At 36.8% G+C, this 25388-nt stretch overlaps 3 protein-coding genes and 2 long non-coding RNA genes across 13 annotated transcripts; 2 read left to right on the top strand and 3 right to left on the bottom strand.

Moving 5' to 3' along the window:
• The first annotated feature begins 4959 nt into the window (after positions 1-4959).
• LOC126588171 (callose synthase 9-like) lies at positions 4960-13220 on the top strand. Of its 8 annotated transcripts, XM_050253238.1 has the most exons (7): positions 4961-5285; positions 10568-10657; positions 11052-11149; positions 11239-11327; positions 11412-11512; positions 12252-12353; positions 12910-13220. In XM_050253238.1, the coding sequence occupies exons 3-7, from the start codon at positions 11064-11066 to the stop codon at positions 13054-13056; spliced, it is 525 nt and encodes a 174-aa protein (XP_050109195.1). In that variant the 5' UTR covers positions 4961-5285; positions 10568-10657; positions 11052-11063; the 3' UTR covers positions 13057-13220. The 8 variants fall into 8 exon arrangements, with proteins under 8 accessions (XP_050109191.1, XP_050109195.1, XP_050109190.1 ...); XM_050253234.1 differs by lacking the exon at positions 11412-11512 and having other exon boundaries at positions 4960-5285; positions 10593-10657; positions 11959-12353; XM_050253233.1 differs by lacking the exon at positions 11412-11512 and having other exon boundaries at positions 11959-12353.
• On the bottom strand, positions 8886-10068 carry LOC126590178 (uncharacterized). Its single transcript, XM_050255705.1, has 2 exons — positions 9063-10068; positions 8886-8944 (listed from the first exon to the last, which is right to left on the bottom strand). Exons 1-2 carry the CDS (start codon positions 10066-10068, stop codon positions 8886-8888), a joined length of 1065 nt encoding a protein of 354 aa, XP_050111662.1.
• LOC126588172 (uncharacterized) lies at positions 12550-14615 on the bottom strand. Its single transcript, XR_007611353.1, has 6 exons — positions 14331-14615; positions 13753-14086; positions 13621-13647; positions 13407-13474; positions 13209-13307; positions 12550-13116 (listed from the first exon to the last, which is right to left on the bottom strand). It is a non-coding gene; the product is annotated as an uncharacterized LOC126588172 (long non-coding RNA).
• Positions 14616-17105: 2490 nt separating this feature from the next.
• Positions 17106-20739, top strand: LOC126588788 (tropinone reductase homolog At1g07440-like). Of its 2 annotated transcripts, XM_050253906.1 has the most exons (5): positions 17106-17258; positions 17593-17800; positions 19216-19432; positions 19565-19671; positions 20341-20739. In XM_050253906.1, the coding sequence occupies exons 1-5, from the start codon at positions 17185-17187 to the stop codon at positions 20527-20529; spliced, it is 795 nt and encodes a 264-aa protein (XP_050109863.1). In that variant the 5' UTR covers positions 17106-17184; the 3' UTR covers positions 20530-20739. The 2 variants fall into 2 exon arrangements, with proteins under 2 accessions (XP_050109863.1, XP_050109864.1); XM_050253907.1 differs by lacking the exon at positions 20341-20739 and having other exon boundaries at positions 19511-19633.
• A 1929-nt stretch (positions 20740-22668) lies between these two features.
• Positions 22669-23321, bottom strand: LOC126588791 (uncharacterized). The gene is made up of 2 exons (XR_007611606.1): positions 23166-23321; positions 22669-22940 (listed from the first exon to the last, which is right to left on the bottom strand). It is a non-coding gene; the product is annotated as an uncharacterized LOC126588791 (long non-coding RNA).
• Positions 23322-25388: the final 2067 nt, after the last annotated feature.

Here is a 25388-nt window from a genome sequence, read left to right as displayed (position 1 = left end):
TCTGCATCATCAATTTGCCTTTTTAAATTTCTGAAAAAGATCATTAATGCACATTCGAACTCCAATTAATCATGGATGAGATTTGTGGTTTTCAATTTGACTGATTTGAGTGTAATGGGCGATGATATGTGAATCCCAGAACATATATTATTACATCTAATTGGGCTTTGATAAACACTCAACAAAAAGGTTGTGTTGGTTACTTTGAAAGGTGCGAGAGGATTTGCAAGTAACGAGTGGGATCAGAGGTCGACACCGACAACGGTGGGGTGATGAGATTATTCAGGTGAGATAATGAAATGAAGGAGACGAATTCGAGGATAGGCCCGTGGTCGAGACGAGTCGACTCGGGAATAAGGGCTGATGGGTTTGTAGGGGGTGATCCAACAATTTTTATAAAAATATTGGGTAAAGTACAAAAAACTACCTCAACTATTGGTGTCACGACACTTTCATACCTCATCTTTTAAAATTGACAATATTATACCTCATCTTTAGAATTTGTGCCAATGTCATATATCCGTCAGTTTTTTTGTTAATTTTTCTGTTAAGTACTGACGTGGCTTGATCCGGGGCCTATTTTCTATTAAAAATTTATTAAAAACTAAAAAAAATCATTTAATATTTTTTAAATATTAAAATAATAAAGAAAAGTTAAAAAAAAAACCCACAATCAGTTCGTCCCCTCCCCCCTTCTCTCTCTTCTCCCCATCTTCTTCTTTTTCCCCCTTCCTGCAACTTCAACCCAGAAAAAAGAAGAGAAAAAAAAATATTTGTCTTCCTCGCTCCCCACCCCCTCTTCTCCCTGCACTCACTCTCCACACCCAACCTCCCCACCTTCCCACCCACCCTCTGCACCCAACCTCACACCCACTACCTGCAACCCCAAAAAAAAAAAAAAAAAAACCCAGATCTCGTTAAGGTGGAATCGGGAAACCTTCGAAGGTTGAGAACTTGGGTGCGGAGAAAATGGGGGAAATGGATGTGGAGGGAAGAGGGTGGGGGGGGGGATGGACGAACTGGGTGTCCTTTTTTTCCTTCTCTCTTCTTCTTCTTCTTCTTCTGCAGGTTGGGTGGGGGGGGGGGGACGGACGTTTCCATTTTTTTTTTCTTCTTCTTCCTCCTTCTTTTTTCTGGGTTGGGGGGCAGGTTGGGTTTTTTTTTTCTTTTCTTCTTCTTCCTTCTTCTTTTTGGGTTGCAGGGGGTTGGGTTTGTGGTGGGGGGGAGGGGGGACGAATTGGGTTTGGTTTGGGTTTTTTTTTTTTTTTTTTTTTTTTTTTCTTCTTCTTCTTTCTGGGTTGCAGAAAAATAGGGAAGAGAGAGAGGGGGAGGGACGACTTTCTATTAAAAATGGGAAGAGAGAGGGAGAGAGAGGGAGAGAGAGAGAGAGAGAGAGAGAGAGTTTAAAAAAAAATTATTTTTTAAAATTTTAATTATTAAAAATATATTTAATTATTAGTGAGTGGATCCTGCATGTAGCCACGTCAACACTTAATAGAAAAATTAACAAAAAAACTGACGGAGCTATGACATTTGCACAAATTCTAAAGATGAGGTATGAAAGTGTCGTGACATTAATAGTTGAAGTATTTTTTTGTACTTTACCCAAAAATATTTAAATGATTTTTTTTTTAATTTATAATATTTTATTATTTTTATAATCCAATTGAGCTAGGGAGTGGGTCCGGCCTCAAGTCACGTCGATTTTTAAGAGAAAAATAGATAAAAAAAACTAACAAAGGTGTGACATTGCAACAAATTTGTAAGATGAGACATGACATTGTAATTTTTAAAACATGAGGCATGAGATTGTGGTTCAACACATAGTTGATGTAGTTTTGTGTAATTACCCTTTATTCTTTGATAATTTTTGCTTGGGCGATATATACTCTTGACTGCATGCATCATCATGATCAGTTCAATTGAGGTTAATTTTCCAACCAACGAGTAATTGTGTACACAAGGTTCTAAAAGATGTTAGACGCTAGTCAGGAGGCGGGATGAGGCCTAGCGCCTAGGTGCCTAGGTGGACTAGGCGGATTTAAGTAAATATATTGTATTTCGAGTAAATAAGTGTATGTTTACACTTAAAATATATATAGTTTATGAATAGAAAATAGAATGACATATATATTACGAAGCATTGGAAAATAATGAAAACATGGGAAGCAAACATATAATGTGTGTTTATTTAAGTATTCAATAAGTCTATTACAATTTATTGAAAACAATAAAATGCAAAACGAAAGTTATCTATTTTCTATCTAAGCGAGTTGCAACCTAGATAGGTGTCTAGAAGGGTTTAGGCAGGTGCCTAGGCGGTCTGGGAGCCCTTTCTTAATTTTCAAACTCCTAGGCATTATTAATCAGGGTGGTGGCCAGTCGTCTAGTGCCTAAGCGGGGATTTTTAGAATAGTGTGTACACATAGATGGTTCATCCATTAAAATTGGAATTCAAGTCAATTATTTTAATTTGAACTCATATATATTTACCGAAGTTTTGCATATTGTAACTTTGGCTAGACAATTTTCACACCGTTAGGGGGAGAAATGACAGTTCAAGAATGTCGTGAATTAGTGTTTATACATCCTTGTCTCATAAGTGACGTAAACTAATCTACTGCATGCCTAGAGCATCACACACACACACACACACATATATATATACACAGATCATTGTCTCATAAGTGATGTAAACTAATCTGTTGCATCCCTAGAGAATGACACACGCGCGCGCGCCCACACACACACATCATTGTCTCATAAGTGACGTAAACTAATCTGATGCATCCCTAGAGCATGACACATGCGCACACACACACACACACACATTGAAAATAACACTCTATAGGAGATTATGGTCGAATTCTTAAGATGTGTGTCCTAGAAGTGACAATGCAAGCACTGGAGAGGCATTGTACCAAAGCATGACATTTATATGCGCATGCATATGAGAATTATTGGATCACGAATTGAAGATAATTGATAATTTTGATTATAATAGCTACTCATATGACACTACAAAAGAATTGGTCTTTTGCGGCGCATAAAGAGCGCCGTAAACGGTTATTCATGGTATAAGCCCCCAAGTAGTAAAAGCCCATGTCGTAAAAGATGTTTTGTCAAATACGACGTTCTCTAGTAGCCGTGAATAATTTAAGCAAAACAAGTCGTAAATGCTCTTTAAGGCATGTCGTGCATGCCTTAATTGGTATTAGATACGGTGTTAATGAAGTGTCGTAATACTGCGAAAAACAATTACGGCATACCTGTATGCCGTAATTTATATTTGATATGACATTTGATAAGTGTCGTAATACTGCAAAAACAATTATGGCATACATGTGTGCCGTAATTTATATTTGATACATCATTTGTTGAGTGTCGTAATACTGTGAAAGCAATTACGGCATACGCTGTACATCGTAATTGAAGACTAGCATCAACAATTACTGCTGATTTTGCATACAATAATTTACATTTATTTTAATTTTAATAAAAGAATCGACAAAATTACACATTTACTATAATACAAATTTTTATAAATAATCATATTGTCAAAATGTATTACAAGTTGAACAAAGCTAAGTTCAATATCAAACTACACATGAAATACCAAATAGGCATCTAATAACAAAGAAATTCTAATAACAAAGAAATTTGTCACTTGGAAGACTTCACTTTTCCTTGAACACCTCCAAACGAAGTCCTTTGAGAGTAAAATACTGCTCCTAATGCTTGAACCACACTAATTGCTATCTCTATCTACATAGACATAAGCACATGGAGCAAAAGAAAATCTATTGTACTGCTATATGTTGAAATACACATATAATCTCAAGTAAGAAAAGTGATAATAAAAGAAAACCTAATCATTGTCATACAAACCTAAATCCGAGTAGGGTGCCAATGACGTGTACGTGTGGAAAGGGGAGCCTGATTCCCATATTGAAACTTTCGGGATTGGTTTGGTTTGGGCTACTGAACGGTTCGGGAATTTCAGATATGAGCTTTCGGTTCTTCATTGGTAATAAGGGAACTAATAAAAAAAACTTGAAAATTTTAAATGTAAACCAAAAGCCATGTAATAATGTATCAGGACAAAACCCAACACTAAACCAATCCAATCAAAATGAATTTTCAATTTTGCCGCTAACGGAAGCCTTTCCCCATTTAATCTCTCTCAGTTTTCGATCTCTCCGGCTATTCTCTGCTATCATTTTCAATTTTGCCGCTGAACGACGGCTCAAGAGATACTCAGACGGACTAGACTGGCGTGGATTGATTACGCAGTGGCAAAAGGTGTTCTGAAAGAGCATCTTATCCTCCTGGCAAATAGCATGACGTGCTGGAAATTTTGTCAGCTTCAATTCTCCTGGATATAAAGCACTATCTCGAGCATTAAATATTAGGAAAACTAATGAAAAGAGTTTGAAAAATTTAAGTTTTCATGATAAAGACAAAATAAAGGGTAAAGTGAATAGTACCAGGATTGACTTTTTAGTGTAAAAATATGGTTTTTCGTTAAAGTGAACAGTACCGGATGCTTTTCGTTAAAGTTCCCAAAAATATTTAAGTACCATTTACAGAAGCAACATTTTTTGTGAGTAATTGAACTCTTTTGTCTAATTATGTGAATGGCATGTACCTTTGGGTCGTGGTTAGATGAACTACAATCACACCTAATTGTAGTAATTTAGGCCCAAAATATAATTCAAGACCAAATAGCCCATTAGTACCCTAGTATGAAATTATACATATACTAAAGCCCAGTTCTCCGGCACTGTTTTGCACTGTTAAGAACAGTGGAATGTCGGAAATGCCCTCTCCTTCTCCTTGCTTTACCGTTCTCTGGCCTTTTTTTCACAGTAAAAAGACTCTTATACCCTTCCTCTCCACCTGTTGATCATCCTTACGTCTTCTAGGTTTGCCTCTTCTCGACTCTTCTGCTTCATTCCGCTTCTCTCATCCAAAAAAATTAATCGCTGCTTCTCAAACTCTCTCTGTCTCGCACCGCCACCACGAGGCGCTGCAGCCACTCAAAGGCTGGGTCTCCAAAGGCGTTGTTTTGTAAAACCCTCTCTACTCAAGGCAAGTAATTTCGTGCCCAATTTGGAATTTAAATCTATTTACTTTTTTAAGTTGATTTGGGGTTACTGAAATCAGCTATGGAAAATCTGCCATCGTCTGAGAAATCTCAAGATTCCAGTATTCAAATTTTGGGTTCTCTTCAGATTTCACAATTGTGAACTGGGCAGCCAGTGCAACTGGTTACAGAGCTTCCTGTGAGTTAAAGTTTTAAAATTTTGTTTGAATTTTTTTAGAGTTTTTATCATTTTTGTTATCTCTGCTGCTGCTTTGCATTTTTTTTATTTATGATTTTTATGCGCTGTTTATGTGTAGCCATTCGAATTAGTGTTTCTATTTTGATTAGGCAGCTTGAAGAATTTGGTAAATAGGGTTAAAAGCAATCTGATTTGAATGTTGATAGCATTCGTTTTGTTTTAGAACTCAAAGCCATCAACAACTTATTGGCCCTTGCAGTTGGATTAAAGCAAAAGAAAAGTGTGAACAGGATTGTAAGAGAGAGAGAGAAAGCTTGATTTGGGTTGTAAGAAAAATGATTCTCATTACACTACTCTGATATCTCATTACACAAGGATATATACATCAATAATTATATCCTAGTCAGCAATACATAACCGACTATATCAAACTTAGCTTAATAGCTAAGCTGAGTACTAATCTAGTGCATTGTGTGCATTACAATCTGGTGGTCCTTCATTCTCCTTAATACACCCCCTCAAGCAAAAGGAAGAAGGGCGAACTGAAAGCTTGAACCGAAGCTGTGCAAATCGATCAGCAGGGAGGGATTTGGTAAAGATATCAGCGAGTTGGAGTAAGGAAGCCACATGATGAACACTGATATGTCCCAGAAGAACCTTTTCGCGGATGTAGTGATAATCGATCTCTACATGTTTAGTACGGGCATGAAATACTGGGTTGAAAGCTAGAGCAATGGCACTCTTGTTATCACAGAAAACACTCGGGGTTTTCAGAAGAGGAAAGGAAATGTCAACCAGAATTTTGCAAACCCAACTGAGTTCGGCAGCAGTATGAGCAAGAGAGCGATACTCAGCTTCAGTAGAAGAACGAGCTACTGTACATTGTTTCTTGGCACTCCAGGAGATGAGATTGGGTCCAAGAAACACACAGTATCCACTAGTAGAACGTCTGTCCACAGGGCAACCTGCCCAATCAGCATCAGTCCATGCTGTAAGAATTTGCCGACCTTTGGTAAACCACAACCCGGAGTCAAGGGTACCCTTCAAGTACCGGAGAATCCGTTTGACAGCCTGCAAATGAATAGTCCGGGGAGTATGCATGTACTGACAAACCTGGTTGACTGCAAAAGCCAAATCCGGTCGTGTCCAAGTAAGATATTGAAGGGCACCAACGGTGGAGCGATAAGAAGTAGGATCTGTGAGAGGAGAACCAGAGTGATCCAACTTTATGGAACTAACGGGAGTGGTGCAGGGTTTGACCCAAGCATATCTGTCTTCTTAAGTAAGTCCAAGGCATATTTGGACTGATGAAGAAACAATCCTTTTGCAGATCGGTGAACCTCAATGCCGAGAAAATAATGAATATCACCTAAGTCTTTGACTGGAAATAAGGATTGAAGCTGGGAAATAATGGACTGACAGAGGGCAGGGGAACTTCCAGTGATAATGATATCATCCACATACACTAAGATGAAGGTGATGAAAGAGTCTTTCTTGATGAAGAGACTAGTGTCCGAGGAAGAAGAAGAGAAACCCAACGAAACCAGTGCGCTGTAGAAGGCTTCATACCAAGCTCGGGGAGCTTGTTTGAGTCCATAGAGAGACCGTTTGAGTTTACAAACATGGTGAGGCTTAGACTGATCCACAAAACCAGGAGGTTGAACCATATACACATCTTCTTTGAGATAGCCATGCAGAAAAGCATTACTGACATCTAACTGATGTACAAACCAATCATAGCTCACAGCAAGAGACAAAAGTATTCTGATGGTGGTCGGCTTTGCTACAGGGCTAAAGGTTTCAGAAAAATCGAGGCCTTCTTGTTGATGAAACCCTTTAGCTACCAACCGAGCCTTGTATCGGTCTATTGAACCATCAGCTTTGTGCTTAATTTTGAATACCCATTTACACCCAACTAAATTGTAACTTGGATGAGAAGATACTAATTCCCAAGTACCAGTGGATTGAAGTGCTTGATATTCATCTGTCATGGCTTTTACCCAAGCAGGATGCTTGGAGGCTTGAAGATAAGTAGTAGGGGTCGGAGGAATGATGGTGAGTGGATCAACGGAAGGGGAGAGATGATGCTTAGTGGCTGTAAAGATCTTAGGCTTAGAAATACCGGCTTTGGCTCGGGTAATCATGGGATGGTGGTTGTTGGGATAGTTGTAGGAGGGGGGACAAGAGAAGAAGAAGAGGGAGGAGGGAGGGGTACTGATGAGGAGGAAGGTGAAGATGAGGGATTTTGTAGAATGGCAGGAGGGGTTGGAGTATGATGAATAGGTATAGTAAGAGAAATAGGGTGAGATAATGAAGGAGAAGAAATAGAATGAGAGGATACAGTAGGAGAAGGTAAAGGGAGAGAGTGCTTGAAAGGGAAAAGAGTTTCATCAAACACCACATGTCTCAAAATGTATAACCTGTTAGTAACCGGATCAAGACAACGGTAACCGCTGTGATTCAAGCTGTATCCCAAGAACACACAAAGTTTACTCTTTGGATCTAACTTACTGGATGAGTAAGGTTGGAGCCAGGGATAACATGCACACCCAAAAGTCTTCAAGAGATGATATGGAGGTGGAGCTTTGAAGAGTAATTCCCAAGGATTGATAGAAGAAGCCTGAGGAGGAAGGCGATTGATGAGATATACTGCAGTTTGAAAAGCCTCAATCCAGTACTGAGAAGGTAAGCCATTGTGAGATAATAAAGTTCGACCCATTTCAACCACATGTCTATGTTTGTGTTCCGCACATCCATTCTGCTCAGGAGTGTGAGGACAACTCAATTGATGAGTTATGCCTTGAAGATTAAAGAAGCTTTGCAAAGTAGCACTTAAGAACTCACCCCCTGAATCAGATCGCAAACGTTGAACTTTGCTGTCGAAAAGAGTTTGAATTTTGAGAACAAAAGTCTGAAGAACAGAACACACATCGGATTTATAATGCAGTGGATAGAGCCAGCTATATTTAGTGAAATCATCAACTAGTATTAGATAATAGCGATATCCAGTACAAGAAGAGGTGGGGGAAGGACCCCATACATCAGCATGAACAAGATGAAATGGCCGAGTAGATTTACAAGGTAAAACAGAAAATGGCAATCTTGAAGCCTTCCCAAATTGACAATCAGAACAAACAGACTTCTGAGAATGTGAACCAGCAACAGACAAGTGACCTTTATTTACTATTTTATTGAAAACTAGACTTGAATGATGACCAAGCCGTCTGTGCCATGTAGTGATATCAGCTTTAGCAATCATTAGAGCATGAGGTGAAATAGCAATGCCAGAAACACCAGTAGAAGCATGCCAGTAGAAAGGGTACAATCCTCCTTCACTGGGGCCCTGGAAAAGCATCATCCCAGTTCTTAGATCCTTGATGTAGAATCCAAAGGGATCAAAAGTCAGCGAGCAACAGTTGTCATACACAAATTTATAAACGGACAGGAGATTATGAGAGGCTTGAGGAACTAATAACACATCATGAAGTTTGAACACAGCATTAAGAGTGCGTATTAAAGCATTTCCAGTATGAGAAATACACAAACCTTTGCCATCACCCACGAAAAGTTGTTCAGTGCCTGTGTATGGTGTGGCAGAGTTTAGCGAGGCTGGATCAGGAGTGACATGATGAGTCGCTCCACTGTCAGTAATCCAGTAGCTTGGAGGATGGGATCCAGTCAGAGCATTGAAACCCATGGGAGGGGAACAGTGAGAAGCAAATTGGGAGAGAGAGCCACAATAGAGAGCAGAGTGACCATATTGATTACAAAGCTGACAAGGAATGGATTGTCCAGGTTGGGATGGTCCAGGAATAGGACCAGAGTGTGCACCAGAAAATGAGGAACGAGAGGGAGCAGGACCAAGAATACCTCCAGAGAAATTATGTTGGCGATTAGCACCAAAGTTGCGATTCTGAGGAAAGCGATTACGATTGTGGTATTGATTGCGATTCTGATTCTGATATTTGCCTCTGAAGTTGCCTCTGAAAGAAGGAGAACCAGACGAGCCTTGTTGAGCAGTATAAGCATGGAAGGGTGCAGAACTTGAGGATGTAGAGCCTTGTCGAGTCTTGCGTTTTTGAAGGGAAATCTCCTTACTAAGTAGAAGACCATGGAGTTCATCACCATTAACAGACTCAGTTCTTGTCTCGATTGAGTCAACAAATGATTCATACTCATCTGGGAGACCAGCGAGAATATAAGCCACAAGATCTGAATCAGAAATCGATTCACCAGCAGCAGCAAGCTTATCAGAGATGTCCTTAATAGTGTTGAGATACTCAGTCATGGAAGCATCACCTTTCTGAATAGTCTGGATTTTAGATCGGAGACTATGAACATGAGTACGCGAAGCGCCTGCGAAACGACGTTCAAGAGACTGCCACAGAGAACGAGAATCTTCCATTCCAATGGTCAGAGGAAGAAGATCTTCAGCAAGAGTGGAGTTGATCCAAATCGTCAAGATTTGGTCACGTTCACACCACAGTTCGTACGCAGAGTTAGGAATCTGAGATCCAGACGAATCACGAACACACGGAGGAGGACAAGGATCATCTCCAATAAGAAGCCCTAAAAGCTTGAATCGCTTCAGAACAGGAAGAAATAAGCGACGCCAGGTGATGAAATTGTGCCGATTGAGTTTCGTCGGAACCATTCCAGCAATGTTTTGAACAGTAATCGTCGCAATCGATGGAGGCACATTAGTAGAGATCTCACCAAGAGGAGTAGGACCAGAAGAGGTAGCTGGAGGAGAGGAATCAGAGGAGGATGGATGAGGCGCCATAGCGATTGCAAACAGAATGCACGAGAGAGAGAAAAGATCTGTTTGGGAGATCAGAAAATAAAAAAAAAATACGAGAAGGAGGTAAGATCTGTTTGGGAGATAAGAAAAAAAATCCAAGAAATTAAGAAAAGGAGGGAAGCGAAGGATCGATGTCGGTGGACTCCGGCGAAGATACCATGATGAAGTTATGAATCTGTGCAGTTGATGAGAGAGAGAGAGAAAGCTTGATTTGGGTTGTAAGAAAAATGATTCTCATTACACTACTCTGATATCTCATTACACAAGGATATATACATCAATAATTATATCCTAGTCAGCAATACATAACCGACTATATCAAACTTAGCTTAATAGCTAAGCTAAGTACTAATCTAGTGCATTGTGTGCATTACAATATGGTGGTCCTTCATTCTCCTTAATAGTTTCTTGACCCGTTGTTTAGTTTCTTCTATCTTTGAATTCTTTGGATTTAATTTCTCATTGTTATTCAATTTCGTAGTTCTTATCAAGTGCTTCTCCACCAGTTCACCTAGACGATTGCCACCACCAGTTCACCCAAATCCAATGAATTGCGCCGCACCACCAATAGGTAAGCAATTTATCCTACTCTAGATTTCAAATATTTCTTTTTAGGTCTGTACATGTGTGTATGACAATTCATTTAAATGTTATACCTAATTTTTTGCATTTAGGAACATAAAAGGGAAATTAGGTGAGGGTTTTTTTCTTCAAATGGGTTGATACTTTTGGCCTGAAAGTATTTAATGCCTTCTAGGGAATCTTGAACACGGTTTGGGCGAGTGATAGTTGTCTAATGCTTGGAAGGCAGCTCTAAAAAATTTAAATTATGTTTCTGAGTTTTCTTTTCTTCTAATTACATAAAATTGATATTGTCATGTAGTTATTTGTTTGTGCTTTGTTTGTGCTTTGTTCATCGATTTCTTTCTTCTCAAAATTTTCGCTTCGTTTTATATAATGCACAGAAAGAAGGGGGAATGTCCGAATTGGAGAAAGGTGCAGTTAAGGCTGTTCAAGATCTTTATGACGTTGTGCACCATGACATCCTTTCTATGGACCTGAGGTCAGTTAAACATGTGTTATGTGTATGGGTAGAGTTTCCATTGCTTGATTCTCCTCTACTTATATCACTTTATTGGCTGCCAATTTTAGGAAAAACTACGAGACATGGGAATTGTTGTCAAATGCAAGGACAGAAGGTCGTGTATTTGCAAAGTTGAAGTGGCCCAAGGACCGAGTTGGTATGTTTGAGTAGATTACCTGATCTCCTTAGTTGGATTTAGGTTTAATGCTCAGTAGTATGTTGTGCTTCTGCTGCTTTTTAGTTATCAAGGATATGCAGGGAGCGCAAGTGAAAAATTGTATTCACTGTGTTGATGCATTATTGAACGAGAGACCCAAAAGGAAGGACAGATTCAATCTCAAAGTCTGTCAGCTTTCACTTCTTCATTTTGATTGCTCTTCGAAATTTGAATGCATGAGTTTTTTTATTTTATTGGGATTAGTTTACCTGAGATGGGTTTTGGTAATCATCTGTTATTTTATGATTTGGTTATAGCATGCGAATCATTGGTTCTTTAGAAAAGATTACGGAAGTTGAGCAATTTCAGAAAAAATGCGATTATCATTTTCTAGAGATCATGGCATGCCCTTCCATTATTTTTTTGGTGGTTGTAAAATTATGACCTGACATGGAAGTGGGTTTGGACAAGATTTATTTTTTATTTTTTATTACATCTGTAGTGTCATGTTGGCATTATTGCTTACGTATAAATGCGAGTGTATTTTACATCTATCTAATGACTTTAATTTTGATCTCCGCATTTTCAATGTTCACTAATGCCTTTAATTGTCCTCTTTTTTACATCTTAGTGATGATACAAAAGCTCCATAGAAAACATATCAGCTTTCGACTCAAATTTCGATGGTGCCCCTATCATCTCTCCAAAAACCAAAGCAACCCAAAGCAATTCCAGAATCATTTTTACGTGTCCCAAAATACAGTGTGTATATATTCATCTCAAATTTATTCATCTCACAAACATTCATATCACAAACATTCATATCAAGTTCGTAGTTTTTCATTGTTCTCAATTCCACACTACTCAATGTTTAATAACACTTTTATTTTCCTCTATTTACTTTTTTTATTAGTGATGTTGCAGCAAAGGAAATATCAGACACAACTCTTACTCCAAAGGCTCCAACCAGAAATGTATAAGATTCCCCAAGCATTTCTGAAACCATATTTATGGCTGCAAAACAGAGTATGTATACCCTTTCATTGTTCTATATTTTTTGAATTATTAACTACCTATTAAACATGATTTCTTTATCCCATTCGCTAAAAACTCAAATAGTTCACTAGATTTCTTTATCATAGTATCTTTTGACCATCTTTTGTATGTAAATAGGACAATTTCGTAATTCTTTTTGTATGTAAATAGGATTATCCACCAAATCTTTTGCACATAAAATAGTATGTACATATAGATCAAGTATTTTTGTATGTAAATAGTTCTATACACAAAATTCCATACAATTTTCAATCCCGCAGCATCGCACGGGCATCTCTTACTAGTATTATTTATTGGTTTACAATACTTGCTATTAGGAATACATAATGAATAAGACTATCTTATTCCGAATTTGAGAAATCAGAATCTATGAACTCTTTAGATTTAGGTATTTTAAAATCAATTATGATGGTCTGATTTTAATTGCACAATATTCACATAAGCACATGCATGACATGAGACAAATAGAGAGACTTACCATTTGATGGATTCTTGTAACACAACCTTCATATTCCATATCCCGTAGATAATACGGCGTAATCGGGATCCTCAAGGCCATTGGTGGACTACAAATTGTTTGGTCGGTTTCATTAGGCATATTGCTTCCCTTGCCTATCATTGTCACGAGCCCCATGATCAGGTTGATCATGATTGTCAGGAGGCCCATGATTAGAATCGTCATCACCTTTATAATGATTGTCACGAGGCTCATGATCGGAACCATCCATCTCACCTGATGGATGACAAGGGTGTTACAACACAACAATATTTTTTATAAGGAAAAAATTGTATGCATTTCAAAAATTGGGTTCAATAGATAATTACCAGTTTCATCAATATTGGGATCAATATAGGAAATAGCTCCGAAATCAGACTCATGAGTTCCATTGCCTTTAACTCGGTTGAAACCGGATATGCTCTCAGCTACATGGGAAATAAGGATAAAATTGTTTATATAAGAAGTCCTTATACTTTGGTGTAATAGGGAAAAAAATGTTTATAAACAAAAGTCCTTAAACTTACTAATAGGATCTCCGAAATTGGAACCATGAGTTTCAAAGCCTTCACCTCGAAATCGGATCCGCTTTCACCTGGATGACATGGGAAATAAGGAAAAAACTGTTTATATAAAAAGTCCTATACTTTGGTGTAAAAGGGAAAAAAACTGTTTATAAACAAAAGTCCTTATACTTAGTTGGATCTCGGAAATCAGCCCCATGAGTTTCAGAGCCTTCACCTTAATCGAAACCAGATCCGTTCTCACCTGGATGACATGGGAAATAAGGAAAAAACTATTTATATAAAAAGTACTTAATACTTTGGTGTAATAGGAAAAAAACTGTTTATAAACAAAAGTCCTTGTACTTACCAATAGGATATGGAATAGGTTGAGGTGGAGCAAGATCTTTTATAAGCGACTTGGGTGCTCCCACTTCTCAGTGTACTGTTCGTAATGGTGGTATGTTCGCCAGTCGATCCTTTTTGGCCCCGTCCTTGAAATGATCTTTTTCAGGCGAATCTTATTCCTCAAGCCACTCACATCCACTAGTTGAATGCCAAATTGCTTTGGGGACATTCATTGGGGCATAGGCTCTCTCTTCAAAGTAGATGAGGATGGTTTGGGACCTTCCCAACTCTTCTTGGCCAACTAGGTTGATTGGGAGAAAATCTGGAAGCAGCCTTTTATATGGCTGCCATTCAATCTGCAAAAGGAATTAATATTTATACACTTCAATGCGTTAAAAAAAAAAAAACTCAAAAACACTCATTAAATTAAGGGAACTTTAATGAAAAGCACCTGGTACTGTTCACTTTAACGAAAAACCACATTTTTACATTAAAAAGTCAATCCTGGTACTATTCACTTTACCCTTTATTTTGTCCTTATCATTAAAACTCAAAGTTTTCAAGCCCTTTTCATTAGTTTTCCTTTAAATTAATACTTACCATCAAAGAATATATGTGTCCCATCACGGAGAATGCCGACGCCTTTGCCTTCGATTGACCGCTTCTATACTTATCTAATTCTTTTTTGACAATTTCTAATGAGTAATGTAGGTGTGCTAATAAAGCAGCACCCCACACATATGTATCAATCTCTTGGAGATTCTCTAAGAGAGGAAGAACAATACTCTGGGCCGAGTATGTTTAGCTCGGTAGTATGATCGAAAATAATTTATACATAAGGTAAGCTCTAACATACGGAAGCAACTCTGGACCATCTATTCCTATTTCAGGTGGCACTACTTGAAACTTGTCCCTAAGCCACGTGAACTTTAAAGCCTCCTCCTTGACTACAAAATCCTCCTCTAAATAAGTGCGGGTCAGATACTCTCCCCCATTATCGACTCTAGAGACGGCTCTTCTATCAATTGGCAACCCGGTGATGTACAAAACGTCTTGTAGGGTAAATACTAATTTACACCCACTAGGAAGGACAAAACACTGCATTTTAACATCATAATATTCAATTATTACTGATAGTAAAGTCATGTTGTGTTTGACCCTTTGGGTGAGGCTAAGAAACCTATAGAATGAAGTATGCTTAATCTTTTCCCTAACCCTATCATCTAGTTTCCAGGAATCTAAATTAGATAAGCTTTCATTTGACTTTTCCTACAAGAAAAAACAATAGGATGAAAAACAAAAGGTTGTAAAGAAAACATGGAGAATTCAACCTAACAATAAACTATCAAGGATTTAACTCTAAACTTACAATGAAAGTGGCCATTGCAATTTTTCTATCAAGGACCTGTTCATAGAATCAAAGCATAACATATCACAACCACATTTCAGCATATAATATATCACAATCACAGTTCAGCATATAATATATCACAACCACAATTAAACCAGAACCAATTTTAGAATTTCATCTACTTTTGGAAATATTTTGACACAAAACACAACATACATACACCCAAAAACACTATTTTCATAACACAAACGAAAAGGGAATTCAGAATCAAAACTAACCCATTTTCTTCCTCATAGAACTGCAGCAAACTTAACTGAAAGAAATAAAATCCATTGCCAGAAACTTAGCATTCAAATTGAAAGTTAGCATTCAAACTTAACTGAAAGAAACAAAATCCATTGCCAGAAACTTAGCATTCAAATTGAAAGTTAGCATTCAAAATATGCAATTCGTGAAGATGATTGTGTCATCTATGTCAAACTCAACAATAGTGACAATTGAATCAAGACTTACTATCTTCAGGGGGGAATTCATCAGGAGTATTCAACAACAAGCTAAACTAGACATAAGCACATTGTGCTCTTTTTCCTTTGACCAGGCCTTTATTCACTTAATTTTTCCATAGCAATATTTTAGCGAGACAACATTATGTGTATCTAACACCATATCAATATATCACAAACGTAGTGCCCGATTTTTCTTCTAGCCTTCCCTTAGGTTTTGTCCAATTGAGTTTTCCAAGCATAGTTTTATCGAGGCAAGTATCATTGATTGGTAGACATCGAAGAAGTGTTGTGAATATTTTTTATTGAAAATGTGATTTCAGCCCTTCAAATTTATTTATTTTTTACATAAAACTCACAATAATATATTTTTCTAACAAAACCCCAATGACTAGGCTCAACCTAAGTGAATTGCCTAATCGAGATTGTGTGTCATATTTAATATTTTTCGGATTCCCCAAATTACCCTAAGTTATGTCATTATAGCATTTTATGTTGATATCAAAATTAAAATAGAAAGCTTTTTTATTTGCTTGTAACGAGTGTAATGGCTTTGAAATTTTAATTGATGTAGGAATGGAAATTCAAAACGTCTTTTATTCAACAATAAATTTTCAGATTAATGTACCCTATTGATTTAATAAAAACCATGCTTTTGTTTTCTTTAAATCAAAAAGGGTGAAAAAATGATGTGTCTAGTATGTTTTGTTTTATTTTTTGAATATCAATGTACCTTTTTTTTTTTTTTTTTTTGAAAAGATTAGTGTACCTTGTCACATCCCGAGCTCGACTCCACTGTAGCACGATATTGTCCGCTTTGGACCCCGACCACGCTCTCATAGTTTTATTTCTGGGAACTCACATGAGAACTTCCCAGTGGATCACCATCATGGGATTGCTCTCGCGCGAACTCGTTTAACTTCGGAGTTCCGATGGAACTCGAAACCAATGAGTTCCCAAAAGGCCTCGTGTAGAGATGAGAATATACATATAAGGCTTACATGATCTACACCCCTGGGTGATGTGTGATGCTACATACCTACTTAGTACTAATAGTTTTGGTCATTTGGAAAAATAAGGCATCTGTCACCAAATTTTTGGATCTGGAAAATAATAGGTAAATTAGTAGGCATATTATTAATATAGGTAAATTTATTTATATAGGTAAGTAGTATATATTGGTATTCTGGTTGTAAAAAACTCGATTCTTTTTTGCTGGTGTTTAAATTTTGGTGTTCTACGGTTCTCGCTTATAAATTACCACTTGACTTATTCTGGAAAATGCATACAACAACAGAACGGATACTTCACCACTTCTATCCGGGTAATGCTAGGAAAATTACTTAAGCGTTAATAAACATATTCATTCTTATTGGTGACACATAATTTAATTTATAAATTTAGTCTCCCTAATATTATCGCTTCTTATCCAGTACGGTCCAAACCGTCCAATATCTTTGGTGGTGTTAAACAGAAACAGTTGCCACGTGTACTTCTTATCCTGGCCACCCAATATCTGATAAATATCAAAACTAGTACGAAATAGCAGCACCGCTAGTATTTTGCAGAGAGATTAGGGAGCAGAGATATAGAGAAAGAGATGAACAGCAGAGACAAAAGATGGTCTCTTAACGGAATGACGGCTCTTGTCACTGGTGGAACCAAAGGAATTGGGTTAGCTTCTCTACATCTGGATACTTCAGACCATTAATCTCTTTTTATTTCAGTTTTCCTTTTACTTGCAATGCAATATTCTCTTTATTTCTCTAATTGGAGCTTTGATCTTTAAATTTTGGTTCCTAAACTTATGACAATATGAAGGACAAAAAGTGATAAGGAAGTTACTTAGAAAGACCATTTGTCCGCCTACAAGATCAGAGACCAATACCTATAAATGTCTGATTCAAGAACTAAGCTCCAATTCTAAAAAAATTTAAGCACAAGTGTTCCAATTTTTTTCCTCAGATTTTACGATTCCATGTTTGAAGTTGATAATGTAATTATACAGGTATGCAATAGTGGAAGAATTGGCAGGGCTAGGTGCAATTGTGCATACTTGTTCGCGAAATGAAGTTGACCTTAATGACTGCCTGAGTCAGTGGGAGAAGAAGGGTTTTCAAGTCACTGGCTCAGTCTGCGATGTGGTGTCAAAGACCCAAAGAGAGGAGCTTATAAACAAGGTCTCATCACTCTTTGATGGCAAACTTAACATCCTTGTAAGTACAGGACTCATCAATTGACTGAAAGAATAATTTCAAGGCTTAACTATTGCAGTACCCCGATAGTGTTGTCGGATTCCACTTTACCTTCCCAAAGTTATTTTGACATATTTTGCTCTCTAAATCATATATTTGTGTCCCATTTTGTCTCATTTCATTAGTTCCGTTAAATATCCTGTTAAAGATTTTGAAAGTGTTGGCAACAATTCCACCAAAGATGATGTTAGAAGTTATTACAACGGTTGGCATCTAGAGAGGTCCATACCTGATTAAGCTAGAAGATTAATGTGAGTTCATGAATTTGAAGGTTGAGAGGTGTTTAAAGATGAACTCAGTTGAATCAAGTGTTTGTCAATTATCCATTAAGAAGAGTTTTCAAGTAAGAGAGTGTAGGAGCTGTCTGCAGCCTTTGGACTTCATGTCTTTAAAGTTATTTATTTTTTTTCTGTCGTTTTGCGTTTTATATAACACAAAGCTTCTCCCTATAATACAACAGTGTTTAGAGTGTTTGAACGATTAGATTGTGAGACTATCAAACGTCACAAATGAAAATCTAACCGTTTATTGAACCAAACATTCTGCACACCGCTCCATGGTAAAATTTTGCAGAGTACCACTCACTTTTGGCATTTTATTGTTTTGTTATGGATATTTGGTCATGAAGAAAAGTAAAATTGTAATCGTTCAGTTTAGCAGAAAAGATGCCTTAGATCTCCCTGGATTCTCTTTGTGAGAATTCCAGGATTCTTCAATCATGTTCGTTCATCGTACATCGTGTGGTTGGAAATTATTTTAAATATTTTTATTTAAAATTAAACACAAACTGTACTTGACAAAAACTGACCGTACGATGTACAATGAACGAACATGATTCACGGATCTCTAGGATCCTCACCCAAAAGACTCGGAGAGGATCCTGACGCCCTTAGATCGTATCTGTGAGGATGTGAAGGTAAAAGAGTCCCGTATTAGTGAAAAGAGAAACCTTGCAAGGGGTTATAATAGGTTGGGATACTCCATATATTGCTAATCTGATTTTATGAGGAAACCTCAACTTTTTCAGTATCTAGTCGTTTGAGAAAGCTTTAACTTTTTAGTGAAATTTAAGAATTTGAATCCAGTAGAAGAAGTGCACTTTTTTCCTTAATTTATAAGGAAAACTAATGAAAAGGGATTGAAAACTTTGAGTTTTAATGATAAGGACAAAATAAAAGGTAAAGTGAATAGTACTAGGATGGACTTTTTAGTGTAAAAATATAGATTTTCGTTAAAGTAAACAGTACGAGAAGCTTTTAGTTAAAGTCCCCTAATTTATAATTGTCGTCCATTAGCTTTGAACTCATAGCCCCTTTCAACAAAGTTGAGACTATTGTATTTTTATGCTAAACCTTTCCAAAAATGTGTGGCTGTAGATAAACAATGTGGGGGCTAACAGACCAAAAGCAACACTAGAGTACACCGCTGAAGATTACTCATTCATGATGAGCATCAATCTTGAATCCGCTTACCATTTGTGCCAACTTTCACATCCTCTTCTCAAAGCTTCTGGATCTGCTAACATCGTTTTTTTATCCTCTGTTGCTGGTGTGGTCTCACTAGAGGTTGGATCTATATATTCTGCAACTAAAGGTGCTTAATTATTTTCCTTATATATTTTTTAAAACTTTATGTAAAAATAAAACCCAATAGATAATTTGTGTTTTGCAGGCAGTTGAAGAATTGAGCTTAAATTGTGTGGCTTTTCTGTATTGTATCTCTCAGGTGCAATAAATCAATTAGCAAAAAACTTGGCATGTGAGTGGGCAAAAGATAAAATAAGGACCAACAGTGTTGCACCTTGGTTTATCACCACTCCCCTTGGTGAAATGGTAAGATCATCATCATCACGTGCTCGTGCATGCTTTTTATTTTCATTTGTCTTTAAATACAACCGATCTTGGGGGAGGAAAATCAAAGTAAGACCTAAGGAACATAGGTAAATTCTCTTAGTCACTTACACTATAAGTCCCTTCATGTCATGATGCATGCTTTAACTTCAATGCCAATCAACATTTCATTGATGGGTCTTTCGAAGTCCGTAATCGGAATCAGAATCACAATAAGAAGTTGGATGGTGGTGAAAAGAAATTATTCATGTGTTTAATAAACATTGAGGAATCAGAACAGTAGTGGGACTCATATAAAATAAAGAATTCAACTCTTGATTTTAAATTTATTGGATTTGTTTTTGGGAGTAATATTTTGATTCTTGAAGAAACAAGCCAAATTTTTATCATCTTTTATTCATTATTTATTTAATAGCTTAGTTATGGCAATGAATTACTTGTCAATTCACATTAAGAGAATTATCTTGCTCAAATTAAAATCAAAAGTATTAAAACATGAAAATAGAAAGAAAAAAAAAAAAACAATGCAGGATTGCCAATTTAAAAATAATACTTCTACTCTTATTTTTTTTATTGAAGAGCTTGACAAATCATTAAAATCATTACTAATATATTTGTCATTACATCCATTCTCACACTATATGCATGCAGTTTCTCGGAAATAAAAAGAAATCGGCGGTGATAAATTCTCGGTGCCCTTTAGGACGTCCAGGAGAGCCAGAAGAAGTGTCTTCCTTGGTAGCATTTCTATGCCTACCTGCAGCCTCTTACATTACTGGGCAAACTATTACCGTCGACGGCGGGGTGACTGTCAATGGCTTGCTCTTCCAAGAAACATGACATGCAAATAGTTCGATATGTAGTAGTAGACAGTGCTTGAGGTCAGGAAAAACAAAATCTCTTATCTAATTCCAAAGTGGTGAGCTTTAGTTCTCCGAAAAAAGAAAAAACAAAGTGGTGAGCTTTAGTTTTATGTGAAATTAAGTGACATTAATGTTCTAATTAAATAAGTGAATGAAAGACCGCCGACCATTTGGTCTATTGATTTAACTTTCACTGTATTAGAAGAGCTTATAAACCTGGTTTGGTTTAGATGCATTTCTGCTCATCACCCTCAAGTGATAGTAATGTTCACCACCATACTTGTGGAGCAAATAATATTCACTAGGCGACACGTGGACTTTTGAACATAAGAGGACAAAAATACCCTTGAGGCATACCGGGATTCCTACGCGCGAGCAGTGGGCAATCATTTTTCAACCAAGTCAAAAGTGCCCAAAATAGGTATCAACTTAAAACTTAATTTATTCATATATTTCCCATTTCATTATTTAGCTAATCAATTAGCTAAATAATATACTTATTCCTTTCATATTTCCTCAAATCATAATAATTGACTAATTAAGGGATTAATTACCTAATCAATCCCTTAATTATCAATTTGAAACATCCACTCAAACCTAAAAATACTAGAGGGCCGGCTATCCCATTCAAAACCTAAACCATTACCTTTTTTGTTACCTTTTCCCACCATTTCTTCCCTTTTATTAGCCAATCAATACCATAATTACTATAACATTTCTTTTCATATTTAATTAGCCAATTAAAGTGGCTAATTAAACCACAAACTAACCAAAAACCCACTAGGCCGGTCATGCCCTTTATTTCCTGTTGGTGGCTGCCATTTTCTCCCCCTTTTTGTGACATTCAAATAGCTAGTAAATTAGGTTATTACTATTTGCTAATTAACTAGCCAATTATTTCCATAACTCCCTAAAAATAACTAGCCCACTATCTCCATAACCCCCCAAAATAAATCATCCTTTCCTCTCCTATAAATTGGGTACCATTTTCACAAAACACTAATCCACAACCTCTTGCAAAAAATCACAAACACTCTAAACACTATTTCTCTCCAAAATTCTAACTTTGGCATCGGAGGTTCTTCGGCCAAAGCCCCCCCCCATTCATCGTGGGCGCGTGAGGCTTTTGGCCTTAACCTAAGGTGCTAGTTGTTTTGTAGGTGCAAAATCGTCCAAGATCGAGGAGGAGAAAATTTGCATCCACAATACTTATTACCGTTGGATGAGTTAATATTTTGAAATTTACGTCTATCTACTACACAGATCTCAAAATTTAAAATAATTCAACGGTGATAACTAGAGTAATGATCATCACCATCACTTGAGCTGAGCAAAAATATTCCCAGGTTGGCATTTAGAATTGTATTAGATTGAAATCAATCGCTTTCAAATTTTATCCAAAATTAGACTGCCAAGCGAGCTAACAAGAGGTGAATATCCAGACTTAGCCACAGCAGCAAGAAAGGATGTGCTTACCATTACATCCGAGTTTAAATCAAGTGCTCCAAAGTTTGGATGAACAAATTTTCATCACGATTCTTGAGACAAAAACAATAAAAACTTAACGAGTTAACTTCAAACCTCTCCAGCGTACGTACCGATCATCAAAAAGAGGAAAAAAACAATAAGAGGGGAATACAATTTTTACTCCTAGAAATTGAAAGATTTAAGAAAGATTTAAAAGGTATATGTAGGTAACATCATGTGGCTTTTCGTCTCAATTTGATAACCTCTTACATAAAAATTCAATGGGTAAATTACATGTCCTCTCGTACAACTTCATTTATTTTTTTCAACTTCATACAACAACTCTCGATTTCGTAGCAATGTCATACAACCGTTAATTAATCTGTTAAATTGACTGTTAAGTGATGACATGACAAGAACATAGACCACATTTTGCTGACTTGGAGTCCAAATTTGTGCCAGATGGCTAAAACAAATTAAAAGAATTTTTTTTAATTATTATACAATGTGAAAATTAGAAAATTATTTTCAATATAATTTAATAGGGCTGGATTCGGTTTGAAACGGTTTGGTTTTTTGTTAAAACAGAAACCGAACCAAAATTTCGGTTCGGTTCAGTTCGGTCCGATTTTTTTTCGGTTTTTTTCGGTTTTGATTTTTTTCGGTTTGATTTCGGTTTCGGTTTTTTTTTTGGTTTTTTCATGATTTTTTTTAATATCTGGAGCTTGAAGCACATTTTTTTCCGCATTCGGCTACAAATTTACCCTTTCTCTCCACACTCCGCAGATCCGGAGCCCTCTCAAGCATAGATGAAGGTGGTCGCTGCATAGTTGTTGGCTGTGTTGGGCGGCAAGACCACCACAGCTGGTGGAGGTGGTGCTGTTGCAGTTGCTGCAACTGGTTGTGGTGGTGGTGTTGCCGCTGAGGCAAAGAAAGAGGATAAGCAAATAATGATATCAGGGGAGAAAAAAAAAGAAAGGGAAAGAAATGGGTGAGACTCTCACAACACAAAAATCAAACAAATCTACAATACAAAACAAAACAACAACCCATAAATTTACACCAAATTTCAGATTCCCTCCATAGAATTTACTCTAAAAAAACCCATAAATCGACAAAATAAATAAGAGAGATTGGAGATCTTACCCTGGAGTGAGAAGATCGAGAAACGGAGAGAGAAGAATGAAGAAGAATGGAGAAATTGGAGGCATGGACAAGGAGGGAGTCTGGAGGCGCAGGGACGAGAGAGAGAAGAGGGGAATGAAAAAAGAAAAGGTCTGGTTGCTACTACTAGTGGCTAGGGTTTTGTTGATTTCTAATTGCACAAAAGACTATAGTTTTATATCTTTATAAATAGTTTAGTTATACAACTATAACAAAACAAAACCAGTTGCCATGTTGGTTTCATTGAAACCTTTCAACTGGAGCACACGGGTTCAAACCCACATGCCTCCAGGACTTTAGAGATTTTTTTAATTTTTATAATTAAAATATTATAAAAAATAATTAAATATATATTCGGTTCGGTTTCCAAACTTCAAAAACCGAAACCGAACCAGCCATATTCGGTTTGACAGTTTTCGGTTCGGTTTTTTTCGGTCTCGGTTCGGTTTGGTTCTCGGTTTTTTTCGGTTTTCGATTTTTTGAACCCACCGCTATAATTCAATATTTAGATTGGTGGCTCACGGCACGTCGTGGTGGGTCACTGAGAGAGAGATTGAGAGGGAGGGCTGACACTGACAGAGATTGTAGAGCGGATTTGAGAGTTGCACGGTATGAGGAGGAAGAAAGAAGAAGGTTACGGTTGTTAAAACATTTTAAACCTTTACCCGACAGAAGGTTTATGGGGCAAAAGCTTTTAAAATTTTGATATGTGTTCAAAACCCTAGATTTTCGTCGAGCAAACGCAATTTAGTTAAAAATTGGTGGGTTACCCGACAAACTTATGGAATATTTTGTTGGGTTACCTCTATTTTGCGGGGCAAATTTAAATTTTTGGGAAATTCTTGGGGTGTTCTTTTAAACCTTGCCCGACGAATACATAACTTTAGCCAACAAAATTTAGGAATTTGGCCCGACAAATTCAAGTATTTCGTTGGGCAACTTTGAAAAAGAATTTTCTTGAGTTTTGAACATTATGTTCAAACGGTTAAAAAAAAATCATCGAATTTCATAATCATGTAAATTTAGTGTGTGTTTTTACTTTCAATTTGGGTCCTTGTACAAAATTGGAGCTAAAACGATCATTAAATCTTGATTTTTTCGTTTCTAACTGTCTAATGATTTCGTTTCGTTATCTAATCTCCGAACATTTTTTTGGATGATTGTTGGTGTAGAAGAACTTGAAGTATATGCAAACATGTTCGATGATTGGATCATGAAAACTAGTTTCGTAGAATGCGTGTCCCTTTGTAAAGAATGGATTCCAAATCACTTAGTGTTTATTCTGTACTTCCATTAAGTAGAATGTAAGTTTTTGGTGTATCCACTATTTTAAATATTTTAGATTGATGATCGTGTTCGTACATCTTATTCTTCTAGGGTTGAGGATTTGTAAAAAATCAACAAAATCGGAGCTAAAACGACCGTTAAATCGTGATTTTTTGTTACTAACCATCGAACGATTTTGTTCTGTTACCAAATCTCCGAACATTTTTTTAGATGATTTTTGGTGTAGGAGATCTCAAAGTATATGTGTTTACATTTGACGGTTGGATTGTGGATTGAGATTTTTTCATAATGGTGGAGTTGAGTGAGTTGAAAAATGGAGAAAGAATGAGTGTTTATAAAGTAGAAGCACATATGAGTCCAACAGTAGGGATTGAAGCAGAGATTAGGGTTTTGTTTTCACATATCTAGATATAGGATCCCTGAAATGATGAAAATGGGACTACACTTATACTCATCATCACTCTTGGATTAAATGATATCAAACAATGCTGTGATAGAAGACAAATTCGATTTTGCACTGCCTCATGCATTTGTTAGGGATTCCAAACAATTAGAGTTTATTCTATACTTTTATTAAGTACAATGCATTCTTTCATGAACAAAGGCTCATGCATAGGGTTTAGAGCTTTGGAACCATTACAAAAAGAATTGAGAAAAGAAGAAAATTTTAAATGATATCAGTCAATGCTGTGATACAAGACAAATCTGATTTTGCATTGCCTCATGTATTTGGTTGGGATATTTTTTATCATCACGGTGGCATCCTCTCCATGTTTTTCCACATGCATGTAAGAAATCTGAGTAACTTTTGGTCATCACCTTCTTCGACACAAAGAAATTACTTAAGTACTCCACAGGGCGATCCTTATATCCCTTCCAACTACTAGTTCTAATATTTCCGTTAGAAATGTTATAGTT

This window comes from Malus sylvestris, chromosome 11, assembly GCF_916048215.2.
Source record: "Malus sylvestris chromosome 11, drMalSylv7.2, whole genome shotgun sequence".
NCBI classification, from domain to species: Eukaryota; Viridiplantae; Streptophyta; class Magnoliopsida; order Rosales; family Rosaceae; genus Malus; species Malus sylvestris.
This window is presented reverse-complemented; position numbering and strand designations above follow the sequence as displayed.

Coding starts and splice junctions, on each gene's coding strand:
- LOC126588171 (XM_050253234.1), top strand. CDS start 11,064: ATGTCCGAATTGGAGAAAGGTGCAGTTAAGGCTGTTCAAGATCTTTAT. Junction 11,150..11,238: donor ATCCTTTCTATGGACCTGAG/GTCAGTTAAACA, acceptor TGCCAATTTTAG/GAAAAACTACGAGACATGGG. Junction 11,328..11,958: donor GTGGCCCAAGGACCGAGTTG/GTATGTTTGAGT, acceptor TTTACATCTTAG/TGATGATACAAAAGCTCCAT.
- LOC126590178 (XM_050255705.1), bottom strand. CDS start 10,068: ATGGCGCCTCATCCATCCTCCTCTGATTCCTCTCCTCCAGCTACCTCT. Junction 8,945..9,062: donor ACCTGGACAATCCATTCCTT/GTCAGCTTTGTA, acceptor CCATCCTCCAAG/CTACTGGATTACTGACAGTG.
- LOC126588788 (XM_050253906.1), top strand. CDS start 17,185: ATGAACAGCAGAGACAAAAGATGGTCTCTTAACGGAATGACGGCTCTT. Junction 17,259..17,592: donor GGTGGAACCAAAGGAATTGG/GTTAGCTTCTCT, acceptor GTAATTATACAG/GTATGCAATAGTGGAAGAAT. Junction 17,801..19,215: donor ATGGCAAACTTAACATCCTT/GTAAGTACAGGA, acceptor GTGTGGCTGTAG/ATAAACAATGTGGGGGCTAA.